The sequence below is a fragment of the Varanus komodoensis genome, unplaced genomic scaffold, assembly GCF_004798865.1.
Source record: "Varanus komodoensis strain SLA01 unplaced genomic scaffold, ASM479886v1 scaffold3, whole genome shotgun sequence".
NCBI lineage: Eukaryota > Metazoa > Chordata > Lepidosauria > Squamata > Varanidae > Varanus > Varanus komodoensis.
In genome coordinates, this window is record NW_025335761.1 from 37,583,584 (window position 1) to 37,607,963 (window position 24,380).

The 24,380-nt window shown below is 44.5% G+C and overlaps 1 protein-coding gene across 2 annotated transcripts in view; it reads left to right on the forward strand.

Moving 5' to 3' along the window:
• Positions 1 to 24,380, forward strand: part of ADCK1 (aarF domain containing kinase 1) — a 146,157-nt gene that overhangs the window by 114,846 nt on the left and 6,931 nt on the right. The window contains exon 7 of one of the 2 annotated variants that reach the window (XM_044436974.1): positions 256 to 372. The exons of the other annotated variant lie outside the window; for it this stretch is intronic. Coding sequence (XP_044292909.1) covers positions 256 to 372 — 117 coding nt within the window. The remainder of the gene's footprint in view (positions 1 to 255; positions 373 to 24,380) is intronic. 2 annotated transcript variants of the gene reach the window in all.

A 24,380-nucleotide genomic window follows, 5' to 3' on the forward strand; every position in this document is an offset into this window, starting at 1 on the left:
CACAACTTGGACTGGGTATTTCTGCAGGAGTGCATTTGACAAGCACCTAACAAAATGATGATTCAGCAACCATGATGGAGAGTTCACTCTGGCTGAGTTATGACAGCACTTTTGTCAAGAGTTCTTCTTGTGCTTTCTTCAAGTACCTGGACTTCTTCCACTTTCTGTGGGAAGTTCTCTATATCTAACACAGACACACTTTCTCTTCCACTTCTCCTCCTCTCATGGTATTCAGAGAGTTATGTTCCATTTCAGGTCCCTAAGATTTACTGGGAACTTTCAACGAGGCGTGTGCTGTTCATGGAGTTTATGGAAGGCGGGCAGGTGAATGACAAGGCCTACATGGAGAGAAATGGCATCAGTGTCAATGAGGTAATATTCCCTTTGTCTATGACATCAGCCAACATGACCAATGACCAAAGGTGCTGGAAATTCTAGTCCAAAGTAGCGAGTGGGTACAAGGCTGGCCTAAAGGATCCCTGGCTTTCTCAGGCAAATAGATTCATTTATTTCTCATTTCATTTTTATTCCTTATTTAAGCGAGTTATTCAGAATGACATACAGAAATAAAACTCTAAAACAATCACAGTTATAAACACAGTTAAAGCAATCAATAAAACAAAATTAACATTGGAGTAGAGCCCAGCAAATGTCTGTGGTAATGGCCCTGTCTTTTGCTGTTGATTGAAAAATTTACAAGGAAGGGGCTGACTGGACAGAGAGTTCCAAAACTGGGTACTGCAACTACAGAATGCAATAAAAGAATTGAGATGAACAAACTGGTGAAAGTGAAAAATATTTTCCAAAAATGTTCTGTTTCTTGTTTATAAGATTTATATCCCACCTTTTTCCTTACAACAAACTCAGAGTAGCATACAGCATTCTCTTCTTCCTGCTCTCAATCTTATCCCCACAACAACAACCCTGTGAGGTAGGGTGGGCTGGGTGGCCCAAAGTCACCCAGTTTGCTCCATGGCTGAGCAGAGACTAGAACCCAGATCACCTGAGTCCCAGTTCTGTACTCTTAACCACTACACCACACTGGCTGATGTTGAAGCAATATGGATTTTTCCCATGCACTTGTAGGATTGCAAACATAAGTATGGGCAAGAATGTATTGCTAGTCTTCCATAGTGAAAAAGTGTATGACATTTATTTATTTATTAAAACATTTCTATGCCGCCCCTTGCCAAGGCCTCGGGGTGGCTTACAACATCAAATACAAAATACATTAAAACAATGACATAAGCGGCACGAGGTGGCACTTTCTTAGAGGGCAATCCCATGGCAGCTGAATGGCAGCAGACAGCCATAGGAGTCTGTGGATTCCCAGCCATGAGGTCAGAAAACTGCTTTGACCTTGGAGTGAGGGATCCTTGCTTGGACTCGCTTCCCTTGCAGCAAGTGCAAAAAGAACAGACAGAGTGTTACAGGCATCCCCATAAGATTCCACCTTACATGTGGTACATTCTTATGCAATATATGTATCATTAGACATTGTCTGAACTCTTTCCAAGAAAGGACTTGATACTTTGCTTGGCTTACAGGTATGAGAAGACATGGCTTGTAAGAAGTTGCACAATTGTAGCAGCCATTGGCAGCATTGCAAATGCAGGCTGTCAGTCCTGGTGCCCTAGCCGTGCTCCAGCACAATTTGTGGTCTTCCAGGACTGAGTGAATAGCACCTTCCTTTTCAATTAAGTTTTGAGAGTTCCTCTGAAGGGGAGACCAAAGTGTCCATCCATTCAGAGTGAGGGCAGTCCTCACGATGATGGTATTGTTTTCTTTAGGCGATGTCTGCACATCATCACGTATGATTGGCTATATAGTGTCATGAAATAGTCGTTTGGTTGAGATTGTCCATTTGACTATTCTCAGGAAAGAAGCCCAGGAAAAAATGCCTCTGAAACAGTAGCAGAGAAGGGAAAGAGGGAAGAAAAAGGTGAATGCTTGTATAATGGGCAAGGGGTGTTGATAACCATTTTAGCATCTCCCAGAAGTCCTCAGTCCACAAAATGAAGTGAGTCTTCAGTCCAGCTCTACTTGTAATTTGTGTACTGGAGCTAAAGCAGCTTCCCCTATTAGTACCCCCATCCTGCCAAATTTAGGGATGTTTGTGTAGTTGCATTTTGTTCCAATTCAGTGTGATTTGTGGGGAAAGGAGCCTAGCTTCATCTGCAAGAGATACTTGTAGAAGCAGGTTTGGCCTGTTCATCTCACCCTCTGAGTCAGTGAATTCCGATTGAATTAGTGTTGCCCCTTCACCTCCCACCCTGGTGTGCTATTGATGAGTGTCAAAATGCCACTTGGCTGACTAGCTATCAAAGAGTGCCAGCATAAAATCAATTGCACTTAATCCATCTGTCTGTCTGTCTGTCTGTCTGTCTGTCCATCCGTCTGTTTGTCAGTCTTTCTCATGAAGCCTCAGTGCTCCCTCCCTGTCATCTTTTTATTCTGTGGGAGAGTCCACTCAGCATCAATTATAGACATTCCAAAATATATCCAGGGGGAATCAAGTCAAGTGTACTTTCTCCTCTAAGAGGCTACATCTGTACTCTCCTAGTTTCCACTGGAAGGAATTGCTCACAAATGTAAGTAAGCACACGCAAATCACATTAATGCACTAATTGCCAGTAGCGTGAAGGGAAATTAGTACTCAGAATCACTGCCTCATTGCTTTCCTGCCTCCATCAGGAAGACAGATATGTATGTGTTCAGTTATCTAAAAACCTGCCTGCTTAAGAACTGAAGTTAAGGCCATCCCATGTTGGTTCAAGCACACCAAAGCCAGGACCCTGGAAGCTTAAGCAGTGGCTTTTACTGGTGTGCCCCATCATCAGTTGTGATGTTGTGCAATGTCATGGATTGTGTTTGCTTACAGCTTACCCTCTATGCCGCGACACTTTTCTTGGGTCTTAAAGGCCCAAGTCTGATGGGGCGGATGGTATGCCTGGAACTGGCAACGTGGCCCCACATTGTTGTGATCCAGTATTGCTTTATGAAGCATCTGAACCTTACTCTGTTGCTAAAGGAACCTTTCTCTTAGTTGACCAAATGCCATTTTGTTGCTTTTACCATCAGGGTGGTTTTTTTTAATCATTGCATGTCTCCTGTTGTTAAAAAGGAAATCTATTATTAGAGTGTCCTGAAAGCACACACACAAAATACAAGTCACTACCTGAGCAGCTGTGTATGAAAGAATGGCTGCGACCCTGTATATTCAGAGTAGCTTACTTCTGAGGAAGACTGACTAGGATTCCAGCATCGCCATTTCCTTTTCCTCCCTCTCTTCATCAGTGAGCTGCCTGGCAGAATGACTCCCTCTTGTCTCAGTTGACAGTTTCCCACGATGCCTCCCTGTTCTCAGAATGCTGACAGCAATGCCGGAATTCCTCACGGTGCTCTCTAAAACACTGGAGTGCATTGGCAGCAGCAATCTAGCTTCAGAGTGAAACTGAGCATGCCCAATTGAGTTAAAAACTGAGTAAAAAGTACACCTCTGTCAATGTGCAGTACTTTTAAACTTGATTTATCTCTGGCAATTTGTATTGGTTTGAAGCTACATGAGTCTAAAGTTAGCTCTACAGTTGTAATTGTTATACTAGAGAATTTTGAGGCAGGACTCTTTTTTAATGACTATCTTCAATTAGTGTGTGTGTGTAAGCTAGATAGGCAGACTCAACTGACCTACTTTTACCACTTTTCTCAGTATCCGTGATGTCCCACATCCTGGCTCCTTTTGTTGTTGGATTCTTGGGCCTAGGTCTCAAGAGCTGCATGGAGAAAGGGACTTGTTGGATACTTGTGGGAATCCTAGTGCTTGCAGGCCCCAGCTGAACCTGGAACCTCCTTCCCATGCTGATCACATCCCAACTGGGGCACAAGCAGCCGGGAAGGGACTTGGCTGGGGTTTGCAGGATTAGAAGATTTAATCTGAGGCTGCCTTTCCATATTCTGTACTAACAGTAAATTATATCTGTCAGTTCTGTAGTGTGAAGACCATGAAATACAAACACCTGAAAGTTGGCATGCATACTCTGGGGTTACTTGGTTTTTAAAAATGCATTAATTGTTTTTGATTAGTATAGATGTATATGTCTGTTTTTGAAGCCTGCAGTATTCTCTTTGGTCACTAGATGAAAGACTTCCCTGACCAAATCATAGAATCATAGAAAAGAAGAGTTGGAAGGGGCCATGAAGGCCATCAAGTCCAACCCCCCTTCTGTTGCAGGACACCATGTTACACCACCCCACTCAGATGGCTGTCCAGTTTCTTTCTGAATGTCTCCAGTGTGGGAGAGCCCACCACCTCTCTAGGCAGCTGGTTCCACTGTTGCATTGCCCTGACAGTGAGGAAGCTTTTCCTGATATCTAGCCTGAATCTGGTTGTTACAGCTTGAATTGATTATTCCATGTCCTACACTCTGGTATCAGCAAGAAGAGATCTCCACCTTCCTCTTTTTGACAGCCTTTGAGGTACTTGTAGAGGGATATCATGTCCCCCCTCGGTCTTCTCTTCTCAAGACTGAACATGCCCAGTTCTCTCAGTGAATCCTCACAGGGCAGAGTTTCCAAACCCTGGATCATTTTTGTCACCCTCCACTGGACCTTTTCTAATTTACCTGCATCTTTCTTAAATCTTGGTGCCCAGTCCTGGACACAGTATTCCAGGTGAAGTGGCATAGTGTTGCAGTCAACACAGGTTGAAGCTGGGGAGAGTAGCTGAAAGGACAAAGTTATGTGTCTAACCCCCCTTCCTGCAGTAGGACAGCTTCCTTCCGAGGAAAAGAGTGGGCAGAACCCTCCTTCTGGAGGCTGCAGGAGTGCACTGTGGCAGGGAATACAACTAGGAGTTAATTCAACTATGAGATGGGTTGATGCCGTAAAAGAAGCTGCAGCCTTGAGTTTACAAGAGCTAAGCATGTCTGCCAAGGTCAGGATATTTTGGGTGGCATTCATCCATAGAGTTGCCGTAAGTTGGAAATGACTTGACAGCACATGACAGTAAGATACAGGGCTGCCTCTGAAGATGGGCCAGAAACTGCAACTGGTGGCAGCAAGATAGTGAACTGGGACCAGGGACTATGGACATACTACACTGGTCCTTCCTTGCCTGTGCTAGCTCCCAGTTTGTTGCTGGGCCTGATTCATAGTGTTCGTTCTGACTACACAGATCAAGACCTCTGTTGTTAGAGTGGCCTTCTGCAACCTCATGGATAGGCAACTCGTGACCCTCCAGATGTTCAATTGCAGTTCCCATAATTCCTCACAATTGGCTATGCTGGCTAGTACTGGTTGCAGTTGTAGTCCCACACATCTGGACTGCACAGCAGGTTGGGGAGGGTTGACCTGAAGGGACACCTTTTCCATTTGTACCTAACTGTGCCCTGAGATCAGCACTCCAGCCTCTTTTGCAAGTGCCTCTTTGACCCAAAAGCGGCAGGGGCTTACCAGGGAAAGGGCTCTTTGGGAAGTTGCTGCCTTTTTGTGGAATGCTGTCCTTAGAGACAGACCCGCTTTATGTCTTTTGGGCACCAGTCTGAGATAGTTGGATTTTCCTAGGCCTTTAAAGCATGACGTTTACTGAGGCTGGCATTTCTTGTATTGTTTTATGCTGAAGCCAGATCTTATTTGAATTTTATTAATTGGATTCTTAATTGGATGTTAAGATTATGATTTTTGGATTTGGATTGATAGCTAATTTTAATATGTTAATTTTGCTGTTTGGTTTTGTTGCTTAAGAATTGGATTTTATAAAGTGACAAACAAATGTTAAAAAGGGCTCGATCACAAAGTAGCTTCCTTTGCTCTCAAGGATCCCTGCTTTCCCTCAGCTCTTCTCCTGCGGATGAGCGTCAGAAACTGCCTTAGCTGATCGTTGGCCCATCTACACTGGTAATGCTGCTCACTCTTTCCTGGCAGCCGATCTCCAAGGTGTTTCCCTGCCCTGCTGCGATCGATTTGCTTTCTTAAATGCAGGTGCTGGGATTTAAATGAGGAGCCTCCTCTGTGTTCGAGCTGCAGTCCCTCCGCGGACCCATGATTATAACTGTGCTGCCTCATTTTCCTCAGAGAATGCCTTGCCATATTTAACTGGGAGGGAGCAGAGCAGAATCCGTGCTAAGCAGACTTCCTTTTGCAGAGCAATGCCACCTTGAAAGGCAGCCTGAGCCTTTCTCCTCCTAAATGGAAAGGATCCCTGAGGTGAAAGCTCCCTTCAAACCAGGTTACTGACATTTACTTAATGCCGTCTGTAGCAGGATTATCATTAAAGCTGCCCAAAAGCACATTAATCTCTGTGGATCCGTCCGAGCGCTGGACTGTAATGGCATTTAATCAGAGAAGCCTTTGATTTCTAAAGACAAGTGCAAACACTGAAATATCTGCCTGTGGAACAGTTACTTATTCATGTGTGAAGGAAGCCTGGAATGAGAGCGTAGGTGGGGGACCAAGAGAGGGGGCAGGCTCATCATGAACATGAAGCTGCCTTCCCCAACCTGGAGCCCTCCTGATGTGTAGGACTACACTTCCATACCAATGGCTATGCTGGCTCAGGATGATTGGGGTTCTGCTGCTGCACATCTGGGGGCATCTGCTTGAGGAAGGCTGAAAGGGTGGGATGCATGTTTGGGCATGAGATCTTTCAGCAAAAGGGCCTGCCCTGGATGCCAGCACATGGGAAAGCACATGGCAAGATGGTCATGTATCAGGTTCTGGGGCAGCCATGTTTCCTCACTTTTCTAAAGCTGGAAATCGAAGGCTGTTTTGGTGTACAGAACAACCAGCCCATCTCATCAGTGCTCAGGCTCCATGGCAAAGTCAGCATAACTTGGCTGCAATGACATTGCAGTTTCGGAGTACAAGTGGTAGGCATAGTCAGGCACCAGCCAAGGGCCCGCACCCCAGTAGGGTCCTACTGAGAAGGGCTCCTTGGGCTTGCTGCTCCTCTTCCCTGGACAATGGTGCTGGTGTAGAAGAGGAGGAGAAGCAGTCGATGCTGCTGTCTGCTTGCACACTGGCTCTGTGTCTGTCAAGCGAGCAAGTGGTAGCAAAGCTAAAAAGGAAGCCATGGAGCATTAGTACCTGGTGGCAACGCTGGTGAGAAGGGCCCAGAGGAGGGGCTTCATTCAAGGACTCTCAAAACCTGAATCCAGCACGGCAGAGCAGGAAGTCAGCACTGGGGAATGGGAGGTCTCTGTTTCTTACGACTTGAAACAGCAGGATTTTCCCCACCAGTGGAACTGTGGGCTCACCTTTTAAGAAGTGGCTGGATATCAAGGGCTGGACACGTGTGCTCCTCACCTGCCGGTTGGCTTCCTCTGTGCGAGAGAGGTATTACTAAGACAAGGTGCTTATGCAAAGGAACTAAACATCTCAGAAGACCACTTACAAGGATTGCTACCTTGGGCAAATCACAACCTTCCCTACTTAGAACTTCCTCTGATAGCCAGCACAGGGAGCCTGATGTTGCTGTGGTGGGTTTGGGGAGGTAAGTACCCTTCACACCAGTCCTTAACTGACTCCCATAGACACAGAAGACCCACTCCTGCTTGGATGGACAATGGCGGGCAAAAGGCTGAAGTCCCTTGCCATGCACCCTGCAGCCCCAGTCTGGACCAGCCGCTCCGCACTGGCTGTTTATGAAAGAAAAATCCTGCAACTTATGTGCAGTTTGGTCGCTGTCCCATTGATGGCGAGGCAGTCGTTCAGTGGACCATGCCGATTTGATCTAGCTGTCTAAATTCCTCATGTGTTCTTTGCAGAGACCCATTTCTCTCAAATGCAGCTTTAATAGTACCTTTGTTCGCTTTGATTGTGGCTTCATCTCTGAGCCGTTCAAATAAAGCGTAGGGTGCCACAAACGAAGCTTTGCCCATTATTCCTGATTAGGATAGCTCTGACGCCCACTTGTTAGATTCCATTTGGTTGTCAGAACTTGTGATTTTCTGCTGCCATCAGTTAGCTGCAACAATCACGGAAATGATATTGTATACTTTGAGATGGATTAGAGGCTGTTCATGTTTAGCAAGAGGCATGATTCTAGTAATAAAAAAGTGTAAATGATTTAATGCAGGTATATGTGCTCTGTATTTGTAACCATTCTCTTCCCTTCCCCTCTGGTGTGATGATTGCAAATCCTGCATTTCAAGTTATTCCCAGCAGAGGTTCTAAGCTTTTTTTTGTTCTCTCTGTGAATAAATGGTCAACAGCACTTTGCCCTTCCTTAAGCCATTTTTGCTCACAATTTGAAAACAGCCCTCCAAACATTAATGGGGCTTGTCAAGAGATAGCTGGTAATTCTGCAAATTAGGAATTGGAGGCACCATTGAAAGGGATTTACCTATAGGCTTTAAAGTAAACTGGACCTCAGCTTGTGATTAAAACCTAGAAAACCATGTGGCCACTCTGTTGACCTTAGCATAAGTGTCTTTCTTGCAAAAGGTTATTTCAAGGAAGAGAGCCTGCTCTACCCAACTGGTGAGTCTCTATTGCAAGAGACAGACCCAGGTTGGCAAAAGGCATAGAACAAAATCGTGTATTGCAGAGTCACAACATTTTCTTTTAAAACAAGACACACAGAAGTGTTTTTGTCACTATAACAAATTCAGGGTCAGTGGGATACAAGTGGCAAGAGCTAAAAAAAAAAGCCTGGGGTGGTCTATATGGCTTATATTTGTGGTCTATATGGCCTATATGCCTACATGTTTAGGAGATGAGGTGCACGTTGAGGGAGTGTAGATCCCCGCTTTTGATCATGAATCAAAGTCTGGATTGCAGGAGGCCAGGGTGGTAAATGAGGTGACAGAATGGATGCTTCCACTTGGGACTTGGGACTAATAGGATGCATTAAAAATGCTTCTGCAAAATTTCTTTCTCCCTGATATACTAGTTTTTTCCCTATATGAATTAGTTTTTCATAGGGTAGCATCAAGAAATTGTCCACCTGCAGTCTGAAATGGTACAGTTGATCCCTTCAGTTTGGGATTATTCTGCTTTATTTGTGTGAAAAAGCCAGAAATTCTGCTTTTGTGGTAGGTTTAGATAATGACTTTTCCACCAGTAGTGATGAACCAGGTCTGTGGCCACTTACCTGGCTGTACGCATTACCTCTCTCTCTCAGCTGAAGACTCTGCAAATTCAGTACAGCACAGCATTGTTAACACCTCTCCTCAAGCATCCCTTGCTCTGTATTGCAGGATCTACTTTCCTAGAGAGCAAATCCTCCATGTTTTCTGATAGTGCAGTGGGACCCCATGTGTGCATTGACAACAAACATTGCAGAGCTGTAATGAGGAGCAAGTTGTGTTGTCCACCTCACTGCATCTTGCAGCATCTTAATTTCACACCAGTGTGTCTGGGGACCTGCCACAGCAGTATTAAAAAAAACAACAAACACGTTCACTAATCCAATTAACCTTCGATTAAGGTTCCAAAATCAATGCTATTCTTTTGGCCTGAGGAGGTAATATCGAACCCTGAGAAATGAGTTACGCCTCGACCTTTACTTTTAATGAGATCAGTAGAAGTTAGTGTCGCCATCTCTTAAAATAATTGGCAAATATTATGGCCGAATTAGGGCCAACAGCTAGTACCAGTTCTAAATTGAAAGAGACAGGAATAAATAGAGGGAAAGCACAGCACAATCCTGTCTTGAACTATGTGCTCAATGTAAGACTTTCCAGTGGTCAGTCAGGAAATGAAGTCCTCAAGGCTGGAAACTTGCACGAACTCCTAGTGACAACTGAGCATTGCAACTCTCTTTTCAGCCTTCAGTGGTTTGGGCTTAAACCATGGGGTACTGGCTCTAGAACTGAACCATCTATGTAATCTGATAAAACTCAAAGATGGTTTCCCTGAAAGAGATGATATCCTCAGAGCAATCTGAGCAATTATTTCTTTGTGTGTGCTCTTTGGTTGTGGTACTCTCTGAGAACTGGAGGACGTCTTGGTGTTACCTTAGCTATCTTAGGCCTGGCATCCCCAAAGGAATTCAGGTTCTTCCATGGCAACCTCTTTTGGAGATTGCCAGTGGCAAAGGCTGATAACTGATGACGGATCCATGCTTTTAGTGGCTAGCTCAGCCCCTGGAACCCAGCCCACTGACTCCCTGCTGCAAAGTGGTTTGAAGCAGAATAGGGGTGTGAGGGGTGAGCCTATGTTACCATTTTCCTGCCTGATGCTTTTCTTCTGCAACACCCAGATGCATTTTTCCAGATGCATGCTTGCCGCATCAATTCAGGAAAAATGGTTATGGGGTCTTGAGGAGTTAAGCCCATTCCTTGGTAACATTTCTCCCTTGCAAATAATGCTTTCCATGCTAGTGTCTTGCAGTGGGCATGTAGTAGTCCGGGTTCCTGAACCTATGTTTGCCACTGAAAATGTAGGGACCAAGGAGGATGCAAGTCTGATCTAGGCTAAGCTCTTCATGTCACTTCTCCAACAGAAATCCCCAAGTTGTTTCTCCCACATGAAAGTGATTGGAACAATGAAATGCCGATAGATTTTTTTGTTGTTTTGTAAGAAAGGTTGATGTTTTGTTTTAATGGCATGGGTGGCCACATCATTGCCTTTACCATATCCTCACATCGGTTTTAACTCAGATAAAGTTGCTGGCAGCAGGCTTTTTCCTAATGTGATTAATATGTGCATGGTGACTACTAGGGATGTTTGAGGATTTCATTTGGTCTATATTTTGATGTGAACCAAACAGATTTACAACTCTTAAACTGATGTGGGGATAAGATAAATCAGCCAGATATTGCACTTCTCTGAATTTTGCAATGTGATTATAGGTTCAAAAATGCCGAAGTGTACAGGACAGAGGAAGAAAGCTATATTTTACTTTCCATTTTAGCCGTTTTAAAGTGTGCAAATGGAACAGAGTGGTTCAGTGAAAGGGAAACGTAAGAAATAGAATGGAACTGAAATGCATTGTTCCATTCATCCCGGTAGTGACTGTGTCCCTTCTCACTAAATGCTGGATTCCTTTATGCAGCATTTCCCCACTATTGGGTGATGTCCCCTTTGTTCCTACTCTGGAAGCTGCACTTATGAAAACTCTCCCTGTTTGCACAAATAAGTTTGCATCTGTGTGAGCAGCATATGTTTGTGAACAAGAAACAGGATGATTTTAAAAAGGAGAAGAAGCAGCTCGTTTAATTTTTGTAATGGTTAATGTATACTTCACAGCTGTATTGCCCATGTGGACATGCATGAGTAGACAAAGAGAAATTAATGTTTTTACATCGAAACAAAGGAGTCACTCAGAATTCAGAGGTAATTTGCTCCACCAAGGAGATTAACTGACTAAACTGTGACTAAGAATTGAGTTAGGAGTAACCTTTTTTATTCTGCAGGTCAGTACTAAGTATCCAAGATATGCATGGAGTACAGTGCAATAATCAATGGAATTCTAAGTCTCACAATGTAATCCTTTGTGTATGTACTCAGAAGTAAGTCCCACTGAGTTCAGTGGGTCTTACTCCCAAATAATTGTGTCTAGGATTGCAATTTGGATCAAGCTTTTCCTAATTAACCCAATTGCTTATGTGCATTCCAAGAACACCAAACTCCTTTCTTTGCAAGTATTTACAACCCAATTTTGTGCCTATCATACCTCCTGAAACATATAAAAGGTATCTTACTTTCTTCAGAGTATTTTTCCTTTTTAAAAAACCCATCCTAGTAATGTCTTGGTTATACAAATATTTAAAAAGTAGCTTATTTTCTTCCTGTTTTAAAAAATCTGCCCTGGTTACACAAATCCTTGTAGAGTATTTGATGCTTCTACTTCCTTTGTAATTTGTATCTTACTATGATGAGACATAAGAATTGCTATATTAGCAAGCCAACTTTTTACCTAGTTCAGCATCCTACCTTTTTGTAGTAGCTGCCCTGATGCCATACAGAACTTTACAAGGAGGGAATTAAAATAATATCCACCCGCTGTTGCCTCCAGCATTTGATAGTCAGTATCTTTGTGAATGGAGATTGTTCTGCTATATATTTGTTCTGTTTGCACTACAGTAAAATCTAATCATGACTTTGGAGGCATTCTAGACTTATTATTCCCTCTGTTTCCTAAATTCATAGAATGAGTGCTGATCCTAGTGTCGCCAAAACATTGCACATGTAAAATTGGGTAAATGCCAAGGTTTTCAGAAGTACTTAAGCTTTGAAAAGAAAAGGCATGCCCTGGCCTTCAAAACTGGGGGAAATTCTGTGCTTCCCTGAAACTGGAGACGGGGAAGGGGCTCAGAATAGAAGTCCATCAAAGCCATTGTTTCGAGGAACTCTAGCTGACCCTTCAGGATGGGAGGCTTTCTCACTCTGGACTGCCTTACCATGTGAGAAGAGGCATTTCTGAACATGTGGATTAGGTTAGTTGAAGTTTGCCCCTAAAAGGTCTTAACCTGGTGCCGAAAAACATATAACGGACCTCTCTGGGGAGCGCATTCCATAGGTGGGGTGCCACCGCAGAGAAAGCCCTCCTCCGGGTACTTTGCCTCCTCATATCTTTCCCGGAGGGTTCCCAGAGGAGGGCCTCTGCTGCTGATCTCAGGGGGCGGGAGGGCAAATATGGAAGAAGGTGTTCCTTTAGGTATCCAGGTCCCAAGCCGTTAAGGGCTTTATACGTAATAACCAGCACCTTGAATTGAGCCGGACTTCGATGGGAAGCCAGTGAAGCTGATAGAGGACTGGGGTTATATGAGAATAATGCCCAGTCCCCATCAGCAACCTGGCCGCTCTGTTTTGCACCATCTGAAGTATCTGGACTGTCTTCAAGGGCAGCCCCACGTAGAGTGCATTGCAGAAATCCAACCGGAAAGTAACCAATGCATGTGTCACTGTTGCTAGGCAATCTTCCTCCAGGTAGGGATGCAGCTGATGGATTAGCCGAAGCTGAAGGAAAGCGCTCCTCGCCACCGCTGTCTCTTGAGCTTCTAAGGACAGTTCCAGGTCGAGGAGCACTTCCAAGCTGCAGACCCTGTCCTTTAGAGGGAGCACAATCCCGTCCAGGGCAAGGCCCAAGTCACCTACCCAGGAGCTCGAGCCACCCACCAACAGGACTTCCGTCTTGTCTGGATTGAGTTTCAGTTTATTGGCCCTCATCCAGCCCATTACCTCGACCAGGCACCGGTTCAATACAGCCACTGCCTCACCTGGATTGGTTGAAAAAGAGAGGTAGAGCTGGGTGTCATCAGCATACTGATGACTCCGCAGCCCAAACCTCCTGATGACCTCTCCCAGTGGTTTCATGTAGATATTAAATAGCAAGGGGGACAAAATGGAACCCTGCAGTACTCCATGACATAACTGCCATGGCGCAGAGCCAAAGTCCCCCAGCACCACCTTCTGGAATCGGCTGTCAAGGTAGGAGCGGAACCACTGCCAAGCAGTGCCTCCTACTCCCAGTCCCACCAGCCTATCCAGGAGGATACCATGGTCGATGGTATCAAAAGCCGCTGAGAGGTCCAGGAGAACCAACAGGGACGCACTCCTCCTGTCTCTCTCCCTGCACAGGTCATCATACAGGGCAACTAAGGCAGATTCAGTACCATACCCAGGTCTGAAGCTGGACTGAAATGGGTCCAGATAATCAGTTTCATCCAAGAGTGCCTGGAGTTGTCCCGTCACCACCTGTTCCAACACCTTGCAGGTGGTGGAACGTACTTGTCCAAGCACCTTGTCCACATCATCAGGCCTCAATAACTGAAATTCATCCATTAATATCTGACCAGATGGAGTCATTGGCATCTCCCCTAAAGGATCTGAATCACTTGTGGAGTCCAGCTCGTGACAAATCTGAGCGATTTTCTCCTTAAAGTGGGCAAAGTCATTACAGCAGGCCATCAAAGGTGGTATGGGATCTTTCTTAGGGCCAGGGTGTTTCAGCCCATGTACCACTCGAAAGAACTCCGCTGGACGGCACTGTGAGGCGGCAATGGAAGTGGAGAAGAATTTCTTCTTCGCCGCCCTCACTGCCACAGCATAGGCTTGATAGCGAGCTTGTAGGCGTGTTCAGTCAGATTTATCCTGTGATTTCCTCCACCTATGCTCTAGATGTTTCCCAACCCACTTCATCGCCTGTAATTCAGATGTGTACCATGGGGATGGACGGGCTCTGCTTGGCAGGAGAGGATGCTTAGGGGCTATCGTGTCAATTGCTCTGGCCATTTCCCCATTCCACAGTTCAACCAGTGCATCAACAGGAAAGCCAGCTTTATCAACCGGAAAATTCCCCAGAGCCTTCAGGAATCCATCCAGGTACATCCGGCTCCGAGGGTGGACCATCACAATAGGGTCTGCACCCTTACAGAGGGAAGGGCCAGCTCCGAGCTCAAACCTCACGAGGAAGTGATCTGACCATGACAAGGGAGTCCGACGCAAATTCCTCACCCTCAGATCACCCTCTTCCTGTCCCGTCAAGAAAACCAGGTCCAGTGTGTGACCACATTCATGGGTCAGGCCAGTGACATGTTGAGACAGCCCCATAGCTGTCATGGAGGCCATGAAGTCCTGGGCCGCCCTGGTCAGAACAGTCTCGGCATGAAGATTGAAGTCCCCCAGGACCAACATCCTGGGGGTCTTCAACACCACGTCCGAGACAATCTCTGTCAGCTCAGGCAGGGAGTCTGATGGGCAGAAGGGTGCACAGTACACCAGCAGAATCCCCAATCTGTCTCGGTCGCCCAACGCCAGGTATAAACACTCTAGACCTGGTCTTGAGAGAACAGGAAACCCCGCAGGAAGAATAGAAGCTCGGTAAATTAAAGCGGCCCCCCCACCGCACGTGGCTGGTGCTGGGCCAGATACCCAGGCAGGCACAATTGAGAGGGGGATACATCCCGCCCCGCCCAGGTCTCTGTAATGCAAGCCAGGTCGGCCCCCTCATCCACAATTAAGTCATGGATGAGGGATGTTTTGTTATGGACCGACCTGGCGTTAAGCAGCAGCACTGCCAGACCCGAGGGGCAGTTGATAAGCTTACCTGGAACCTTCCAGTTGGGGGAATAACCAGAAGGGGAAACAGGTGTCAACCATCTATCCCTCCTTCTTCTATGCCGACATGTTAAACTCCCAACGCCATAGCGACCATTGCCCAACATCACCCCAATGGTGGCGCCCACACGCTCCCCAGGCAACCCCATGGAAGATGTGGAGTCATTAAAAATCAATCCAGTAAAATACAATTAAAATGCAATTAAAACCCTCCAATCCTCCCATTTCTCCTCTTGGTTAGCACCTTGAGTAGGGAGGAATGAGAAATCAATTTCAGCTCGGTTTAGATGTGATGTTACCCAGTTCACACTTCTGGAACTTAAGGACATAAGAAGAGTCCATCCAGTCCAGCTTTCTGTTCACATGTATCCAGCCAGCTGCCCACGGCATTCCACAAGCAGGATATGAGTACAACAGCCCTCCCTGCTGAAGTTTCCCATCAGGCCACTAGGTACTAATAACCTTTACCTGCATTAATGTGTCCCGTCCTCTGTAAAGCCAAGCCATCCAATTGCTGGCCATCTTGTGGAAATGACTTCCATACTTTAGCTGTGTGCCGTGTGAAGAAGTACTTCATCTGTCCTGAATCTTTCATCAGCTTTGTGTGAATGCAGCCAACAGTCACAGCCCATACATTTTTGAACTTGCAGTGCAATTTGCTCACCCAAGAAAAATGTATTGGAGATATTTGCTTTTGAAAAAAATACGTACAAATGGACTTAAACAAGATGAAAGGAAAATGCATACTTTTTGGTGCTCACTGAAATGCACATGGATTTTCATGCAGACTGAAACAATCTAATATGGACATGAGTCATGGGGAGCTTCAAGGTAGAATTCAAAGAATCTCAGTGAGTTTGGGTTTTGCTGATTTCTGCGTCTCTGTCCTTGCGCAGAGCTCACCAGGATAGCCAACCCAATTTACAACTTCAAAGGATTGCTCCCTGCCAACCACAAAAGCAACGACTCCCTCCCCAGGGTCTCACTTATTTATTTCTCCACTTTTTTGAATTTGTGCAGTCCCAGTATATAGCTACATGGCAGGTACCGGTCTTCTCAGTCTGTTGACGGTGCCTTGCCTCACATGCCTCTTGATTTTACAGTGTCTTGGGGACAGTTGTCTCACCTAGAATAGAAATTAGCAACAGCAATGCAAGATACGTAGGATTCCTGTAACATTGAAGGATCCAATAACTATCCTGCTGGCAAAGAAGCTGGAGTAAGCTGGTGTTTATTTGACAGACTATCTAGACCACTCATTTATTTGGGCTTAGCAGATCCTCCTTTCCTCTGAGGAACACTGGGAACTGTAGATGCGCATGTGGAATGGAGGAGAGCTCACAAATACACAATGTTCACTAGGTCTTTGGGGAAGGCCATGGCAGGTAAGTAATATATTTGAAGTGGGGAATATCCAGAAGGGTTGTGAAAGGAATAAATTGGGTTCCCCAATTTATTTTGTCCCCAGGTTGCTACATCCCTAGCTTCTGCTTTGACCTTAAAATAAATATATATATATATATATGGAATTTAAGCTTGGTGCTGATTGGCCAATTGGTCCAGAAAATTAAATGTTGCAGCTGCTATTCCCTAATTAAATGAGCATTCATCCTGTCATTAATACAATGTAATGTTTTGACATTTATCTTTTTTTCTTTTTTTTGTACCCATTGGATTTTGTTCATGCTTGAAGGCAAATGCAAAAGCTAGAGTAACATTTTGAGTGATAATTCACTGGAAATTGTTCTCTCATCTCTGGGAGGTACAGATTCACAATTCTTTGCTGCATTGGCCATAGACTCTCCTGAAATACACAATTTCTTGCACACAGAGTAGAAACCAGTATGCTTAAATACACTGGCATACACAAAACCCTCTATTGTTCCTTCTCTCTGTCTCGCATGCACACACTCACACATGTATTTCACTGCCTTTCTGTATATACTATTAACCAACCACAGGATGGCATTGTGGTTTAGCTGCACTATAGCAGATTTGTGACTTTTTACAAATATAGTAAATTTATTCTGGGGTTTTGCAGTTTAAAGTTTAATATCACACATTCCTTGCTCTAAAACACATGTGTGCCGAGGACTTGAAAGCACAGGAGGGGTAGTAGAGCACACTGTCGCCATGAAAAAGCCCTTTGCTGTGAGTGAGGGATCGCAAAGGCACAATAAATGCCTTTCCTAGAGAGTCCCTTGTAGGAAAGGCCCACAGGCCCTTTTTGGTAAGCACAGGTAGGGGAATCTGACAGGTAATTTCAGTCTTCTTGCCCAGCCCAGCCCAGCCCACTTCACCAACCAGCTGAGATCACGAGTTCCACACAAATTTGTTTTAGAAGACAGTTTAAGGGCCTTTAAACAAGACAAGCAGCTGAATCCCTAAGGGCAAGACATCATTGCTCAGACTTGTGGGAAACCCAGTAAAGAAGTTGAATTTTTGCATTGCCTTTGGTTCCCTCCAGAGTTCCTCAAACCTTGATTGACTGCTCGTTTTCTGTGTTTGATGAGCTTCAGTTCTGAACATTGGGTTCCGAACCCTCAGTTCAAGGGTTACTTTAGCAAGCACCGACTCCCTGTTGGCTCCCAGTGCATCCTGTAGGCAGCAGGTTTCCTCCTGCCACCCACGGCTTGCATGTCAGATCTTCCATCCCCAAGCCCTTTTGGTCCTATTTCCCTGCCTTTGGCCCCATCCTCCTTTTCCTCAGGGATGGACAGTTGCTGCAGCCTACACAGTCACTTGTTCAGCAGTTACTTGGCCTCTGACACAGATTCCACAGGTGCATCCTATTGACTCAGTCCGCTGCCAGCCTGCCCCATTCTTGCAAATGTCATAGCAGAGAACTTCGGGCTATGGGCAGTACAGAAATATACTGTAATAATAACAGTAATAGTAATTATCTAAGTCTGGAGGAGTGGACATTAGTGTTTTTGCCTCCAACACCCTTCTTCACTTGTCACTGCCTTTAAAAATAATCTCAGTATATTTATTATGCATTGTGTAAGAAGATGAACAAGTGCCTGAATTGACTTATTTTTTCCTGGTTTCTCATGATTTCTTTTCCCTTTAATATTGCAATAATTAGCCTGTAAGCTTGCAGGTAGAAAGGGCATTGTTTTTCAAATTTTGATCCAGTATGTGTTGGTGACAATACAAAGTGCAGCACCTCTCAGTTCCTGATAAATTTGAATCTGGATTTGCTACAGGTTTAAGAAGTCACTCCTACCTTCTCTGAATCTACAATTTATACATCAGTATTTGGCATTTATTATAGGAAGCTTTTAAACAAGTCAAAGTACCTGTACTTGGTTGTTCCCTTTTAGCAGGTACTAAAATGATATACTGTAGTGTCAAGTTAGAAAGTGACATGGTAGAATCTGGCCTGGTTGCTCTGCTGAGGAATGGCTGCTATGGAAACCCAGTGAATTTGTTTGTTCATTGACTTGATTCATTACATTTTTGTAGCGCCCAAGAGCTGAAGCTCTCTGGGCGGTTCACAACAATTAAAATATAAAATACATTATTAAATGCTCTACAACAGTTTAAAACTACAGTATCAAATAGAAGTGAAAGCCAGAATAAAACCTAGCAGCAGCGCCAAGATTTAAAATACAGTAAGAATTTAAAACAACAGATACTGAAAGACTAAAATTCCTGGGAAAATAGGGAGGTTTTCATCTGGTACAGGAAAGAGCACAACAGAGGTGCTGGGCAAGCCTCTGTGTTCATTCTACAACTGGGGTGCTGCAGCAGAAAAGGCCCCCATCTTAGTAGCCAGGGGCTCCTGGAGAAGGACTTCTCAGGATGATCTTAGGGTCCAGGTGGGTACATATGGTAGGAGACAATGCTTCAGCTAGACTGGCCATAAGCAGTTTTGAGCTTTGAATGCACTTTGAATCGGGACCAGATATGGCTTAGCAGCCAGTATAGATGGCAAACTACTGGCCTAAAATTATCCTGTTGAAGATCTTCCTGTATCAGATCAGCTGAAATGTTAAGACTGTTTTCAAAGGCAAACTCATGTATAACATGCTTCAGTAATCTGAGATGTCATCAGAGGATGGATAACTGTAGGTAGGTTACCCTTGTCCAGATAAGGACATAGTTGTTATATCAGCCAAAGCTCATAAAAGGTGCTCTGTGCCACCACATCCACCTGTACCTCTGGTAACAATGCCAGATCCACGCCCAACGTACAAATCTGATCTGCTAGGGGGAGTGCATTCTCCTCCAGGATCAGCTAAATATCACTTATCCAGGTAGGCAAACCACTCACTAACAGTACCTCTGTTATGTCTGGACTGAGTCTCAATTTATTGGCTCTCATCCATTTCATTACCATGCCCAAGCACTGATTCATAGCAGCCACTATTTCACCTAGATTCAATGCAAAGGAGGGAGTTGGGTGTCATCAGCATATTGATGACACTTCAACACAGCCCCCCAGATAATCTCCCCTAGCAGTTTCATGTAGATGTTGAATAGCATGGGGGATAAAATAGAGCCCTGTGGAACCCCATAGCATAGCTGTCAAGACACAAATTAATAATCTCACAGGAATCACCTTCAGGAATCAGCCATCCATATAGGACTGGAACCACTGCAGTGCAGTGCCTCCAGCTACAAACTCAGGACAGCCAGTCCAAAAATACCATGGCTGATTATATTTGAAGCTGCTGTGAGGCCAAAGAAAATCAAGAGGGTTGCACCCTGCTTGTTCTTCCCTGGCAAAGGCCATCCAACAAGTCAATTTCCACTCCAAATCCAAGACTGAAGCCCAGTTGAAATGGATCTAGATAATTCTTTTCAATCAAGAGTGCCTGGAGTTCAGCAGCAGCCATCTGCTCAAGCACCTTGCCCAGGAAGAGAATGTTGGTGACTTACTTGCCTATTTATCATCATCTGGATCCAGGTTAGGCTTTTAAAGAAATGGTCTAATTACTGCCTCTTTAAGGAGACCGCTCCCACTTGTAAACTCAAGGAGGAGTTTACAACCTCTGGACCCAAAGCCACTTCCTATTAGAGGTAATAAGGTATGAAGGCCAACAGTAAAGCAAAGATAATGTGGTCAGTTGGATTTGGCTGGGCATCTTGTCTGCGTCTTCAGGTCTCATCAACTGAAATCCACTAACATGGGGCCACATGATGTCCTGGGCAATGCTACTAATGGGACTACATTAATTGTGGCATCCAATTTGGGATAGGTCTGAGCAATTGTATCTTCAAAATACTGTGCAAATTTGTCACAATGTGCTACTATGATTGTTTCTCTCCCTGATTCATATTGAAGCTGGCCACGAACCATTTGGAAAAGCTCTGCTGGACGACACTGAGAAAAGGGTGGAAAAGAATGCCCCTCTCTGCCACAGAGTAGGCTTGATAATAATCTCCAGCCGGTTTTTGGTCAGATTTTCCTCAATGTACCTTCTAGCTGTCATCCTTGCTTCATTGCCACCAGATGAAGAATATACCAAGGTGTTGACTGGGTTCTGTTCAGAAGAAGAGGGTACTGTGTGTGCCTGTGGCTGCTGCACAAGTCAACTCTGCATTCCACAGAGTGACCTGGGATTTTGTAGAAGAACCAGACATACCATCAGGAAAAAACCAGACTCTTCTGAACTCAATGTAATCCATTAGGCTCTGTGGGTGGATTGTTTTAGTAGCCCTCCCTGTATTATAGAAAGGCTTCTGAGTGTCTAAACCTCAACAGGAAATGATCTGAGCACAACAACATGATAAATTTTAATTCCCTTACTTTCAGGTCACCATTCTCCTTCTCAGTCAAGAAAATAAAATCAAGAGTTTATCCTCTTACATGCATTGGGCCAATAATATATTGAGACAACCACATGGCTGTCATGGTGGAAATGAAGTACTTGTAACTGGCAGCTTGGGCATGGAAATTAAGATCCCTCAGAACCATCATTCTAGTGATCTTCAACAACAAATCTGAGACCAGCTGCATCAGCTCAGGCAAGGAGACTGATGGCTAGTGGGGAGGGCGCTATACCACCAGAATCCCTAATCTGTTTTGGGTACTCAGCAAAGCTTCAGCACTTGAATGGACAGGAAGCCTAGAGAAGGAGATAGAAGTTCCATACCACAGCACCCCCTGGCCTGGACCCTCAAGGGTTCCCTTCCAGGTGCAAAAATTTCATGTAGAATACTTGCCTGGATTGTTGAATTTCTCCATTCTCTCCCTATGAACATGACTTAGAGCATAATGAACACTCTCCAGGGTTTCTCTATTGCAGAGAAAGATTAGCAGTTAGGGACAAGCTGCACTTGGGGAAGATGTCTGCCGTTATGTCTACCTTCTCCCTTCCCAACTTGGCTGGTCACTGAGGTCATTAGAAGAAGCATTCTTGTTGGGACTGCATGGACCTCTGGTCTGTTTGAAATCCACTGGCAGTACAGTGTGCAGTGGCTTGGCTCCCTCTTGATGGAACTCCATGCCTGTTTGTGTCAGGCAGTCAATGACATTGTTTCATTTTTGGCACCTACTGAAAACATTTTAATTTTAATGAGTCTTCCCTGATTAACCAGCCCTGGTTTTATTAGCATAATTTGATTTTAAAATTTTAACCCTGTATTTGGTTTTTTGCCCTTCTTACTATCACTAGCTATTTAAGAATTTTACTGGACACTGAATAAAGACTATATAAACCCAGTAAATTAAACAAACAAACAACTGGTCTTCTCACTGATGAGCCTCTGAAAAGCTTCCAAAGAACATGAGGATTCTCTAGATTGCCATCTGAAACCCAGTAGACTGGTCTATTGGTTCCTCCCAGATCCAGATCTTTCAAACACAGTCTCATTTTTTTTCACATTTGAAGGAATTAATATCAACAACTCTCTCTGTGTCACACACATGGCAACCAAAAATTTTGTGTAAACATATGGACTGCAGTTGTTGAATCCTTTGAACCAAAATTCAGTGTGGTGGATTTGTGTTTTTTGTATGTTTTGTATGGAAATGGAGAATGTTTTATGAAATATTAAAAAGTCAAAACGTTATAGAATAATGTGATGATGAAGAATAACAATGAGTTCTGCAATTTCAGCTAAGCACCTACTGCAGTGAAATAAGATGCAAAATGAACTGCAGCCCTCTGGCTCCTGCTGTGCTCTTGACCCTTGCAGGATCCTTGCACATGCAGTGGGGTGAGAGTATGTGAATGTCTGCTTGGGAAGCGATCCATGCAAAGGGCTCTGAAATAGGACTTCCAAACCAGAATGTGGGTACATGGCCCACTGCTGGAGCCTGTGTGGAATCTCCCTGCCTTTTCCAACACAATTTTATAGTTCGTTGCTCTTACTGTGTGTTTGGCAGTGTGTCAGGGATCATTTATAATAATGGTCCCTTAATTGCCTCTTGGACAGCCTGCTGTGGGGCTGTTTGTGTCTTGCTGGGGGAAGAAATTGTCAGGCAACTGTGTGTGTGTGTGTGTGTGTGTGTGTGTGTGTGTGCGCGCGCACACACACATACTTGTGTGTGGCTGTTTCCTTGCATAAGGGAGCAGCATGCATGTCCTCACTGTGAAAGTGTTTACTGACTCTGAGCTGGCTTTTTTCCTTTAATAAAATGGTGTGATAAGGAGGTGATTGGGGAGAGGGACTGATGAAGGGTGGGGGATCACAGGCAGTGACAGAATAATTTAAACAGCCTCGTGGTGTCGCTTCATCTTTGCAGACATCATAAATCAGATTAACACCTAGTTGTGCAAGGAGGTGTAGAGGGTGAAAGAGCAAGGAAGGGACAGTGAGACACTCATTGTTGCGACTGCTATAAAAGTCACTGAAATCCTTTTTTTAAAATTTCCTCTTGCTGGGTGATGGCATCACAAAATTAGGTAGGTTCTAATACCTAATGCAGGTAGTGAAGATGTGACTACATGTTACCATAACCTTGCAGCCACTGTAGAAATCGAATCCTTCCTCTTCTTAATCTGTAGCAAATCTTACTCATGCCCTGATATCATTGTTATGCATTTTCCTGCCCCTGCGGCTGTTTTCATTGGCAGCCCCACGTTCATCATAATGCTTATTTCCACTTTGATTCTTCATAACAAAGAAGGGAATCTAGAAATGGTATCTCTAAAGTGACAACAATTTAATAGTATTGAAAAATTGAATCCAGCAGATCATTCCATCTGAATAAGTAGGTCTGCAGATTATAGTTTGTGTTAAGAATGATGCTTCCTGCATTACCTGACATATGAATTGTATTCCGCTTATGTTAAAGACAAAATCATATTCTCACAACATGGGTGAGTGCACACTGTGTCATCTGTGGACTGACATCCACTGAAGCTAGATGCACTTTCTTTATCTCCACAGTGTGTGCACATGCATGAGTGTGCATGCACATGTATGTATACCAAGCTGTTTATGTGTATCATATAGACACACACTGCAGCTCTCTGTTGAGTATGCCCTGAATGGCAAAGCCAGGTTTATTTCTGTGCAGTATATGAAACGTTCTTCAAATGGGCATTTCACTTCTGCCTTTCACAGTTCTCACCTTCTCGGCTTTCTATCTAATTCCTTTGCTTGCTCGGAAGTTTCTTCTAAGGCTTCTCTACATGAGGAGTTTCTTCTGCCTCTTTGCTAAGACTTCTTCCCTTTTCATTGCAGCAGGAAACATGTGTCCTTTACACAGGATTTTTTCCCAGGGTTTCTATTTCTGCCTGTCTATATATTCTATTAACCAATCACAAGGTGGTGCAGTATAGTGGAGCAGCAACAATGGAGGGTTTTGTTCCAGTACGTTGCAGTTTAAACTTTAATAACTGCTTGTCCTCACTCAAAAAACCCTGCTATAAAGGTTGGAAAAAGTGGGAGAGGCTCTGAAGGATGACAATATCATTAAAAAGCCCTGAAAATCTGCAAGCAAGGTATCATGAGAAAACAAGTGCCTCCTTCAATCTATTCTTAGTACCTAGTACTATCTGAGAACACAACGTTGCTCCAGATCTGCTTGGTTTCCTGTGCCCTTCTCCAGGATGACTCTCGCTCAGAAGTGCAGAATTTCTTTTAGCTCAAGCACAAATTCAGTTTCAGGGAAGCTCTGAGGGCTGCATGCCAGCAAGGCAGAAGCCAAGGGGATGGGACCAAAGGCAGAAGAGGTAGTCCCCAAAATGCAAACACCCTCCACCTGCATATTTGAGCTAAAGCTTTCAGTGCTTGTAATGGAATCTTAGGCATTTAGGACTTTTAGAATAGGGGAAGATGGCACCAAACCACCAGACCTCTGATTATGGGAGTGGGAACACAAACCACCGGGTGGTGTGGGGTGTGGCCACCTGGCACAGTCTGGAGGACTGGATTTGGCCTGCAGGCCTGAGAGTCACACAGATGGTTTTGTTTCA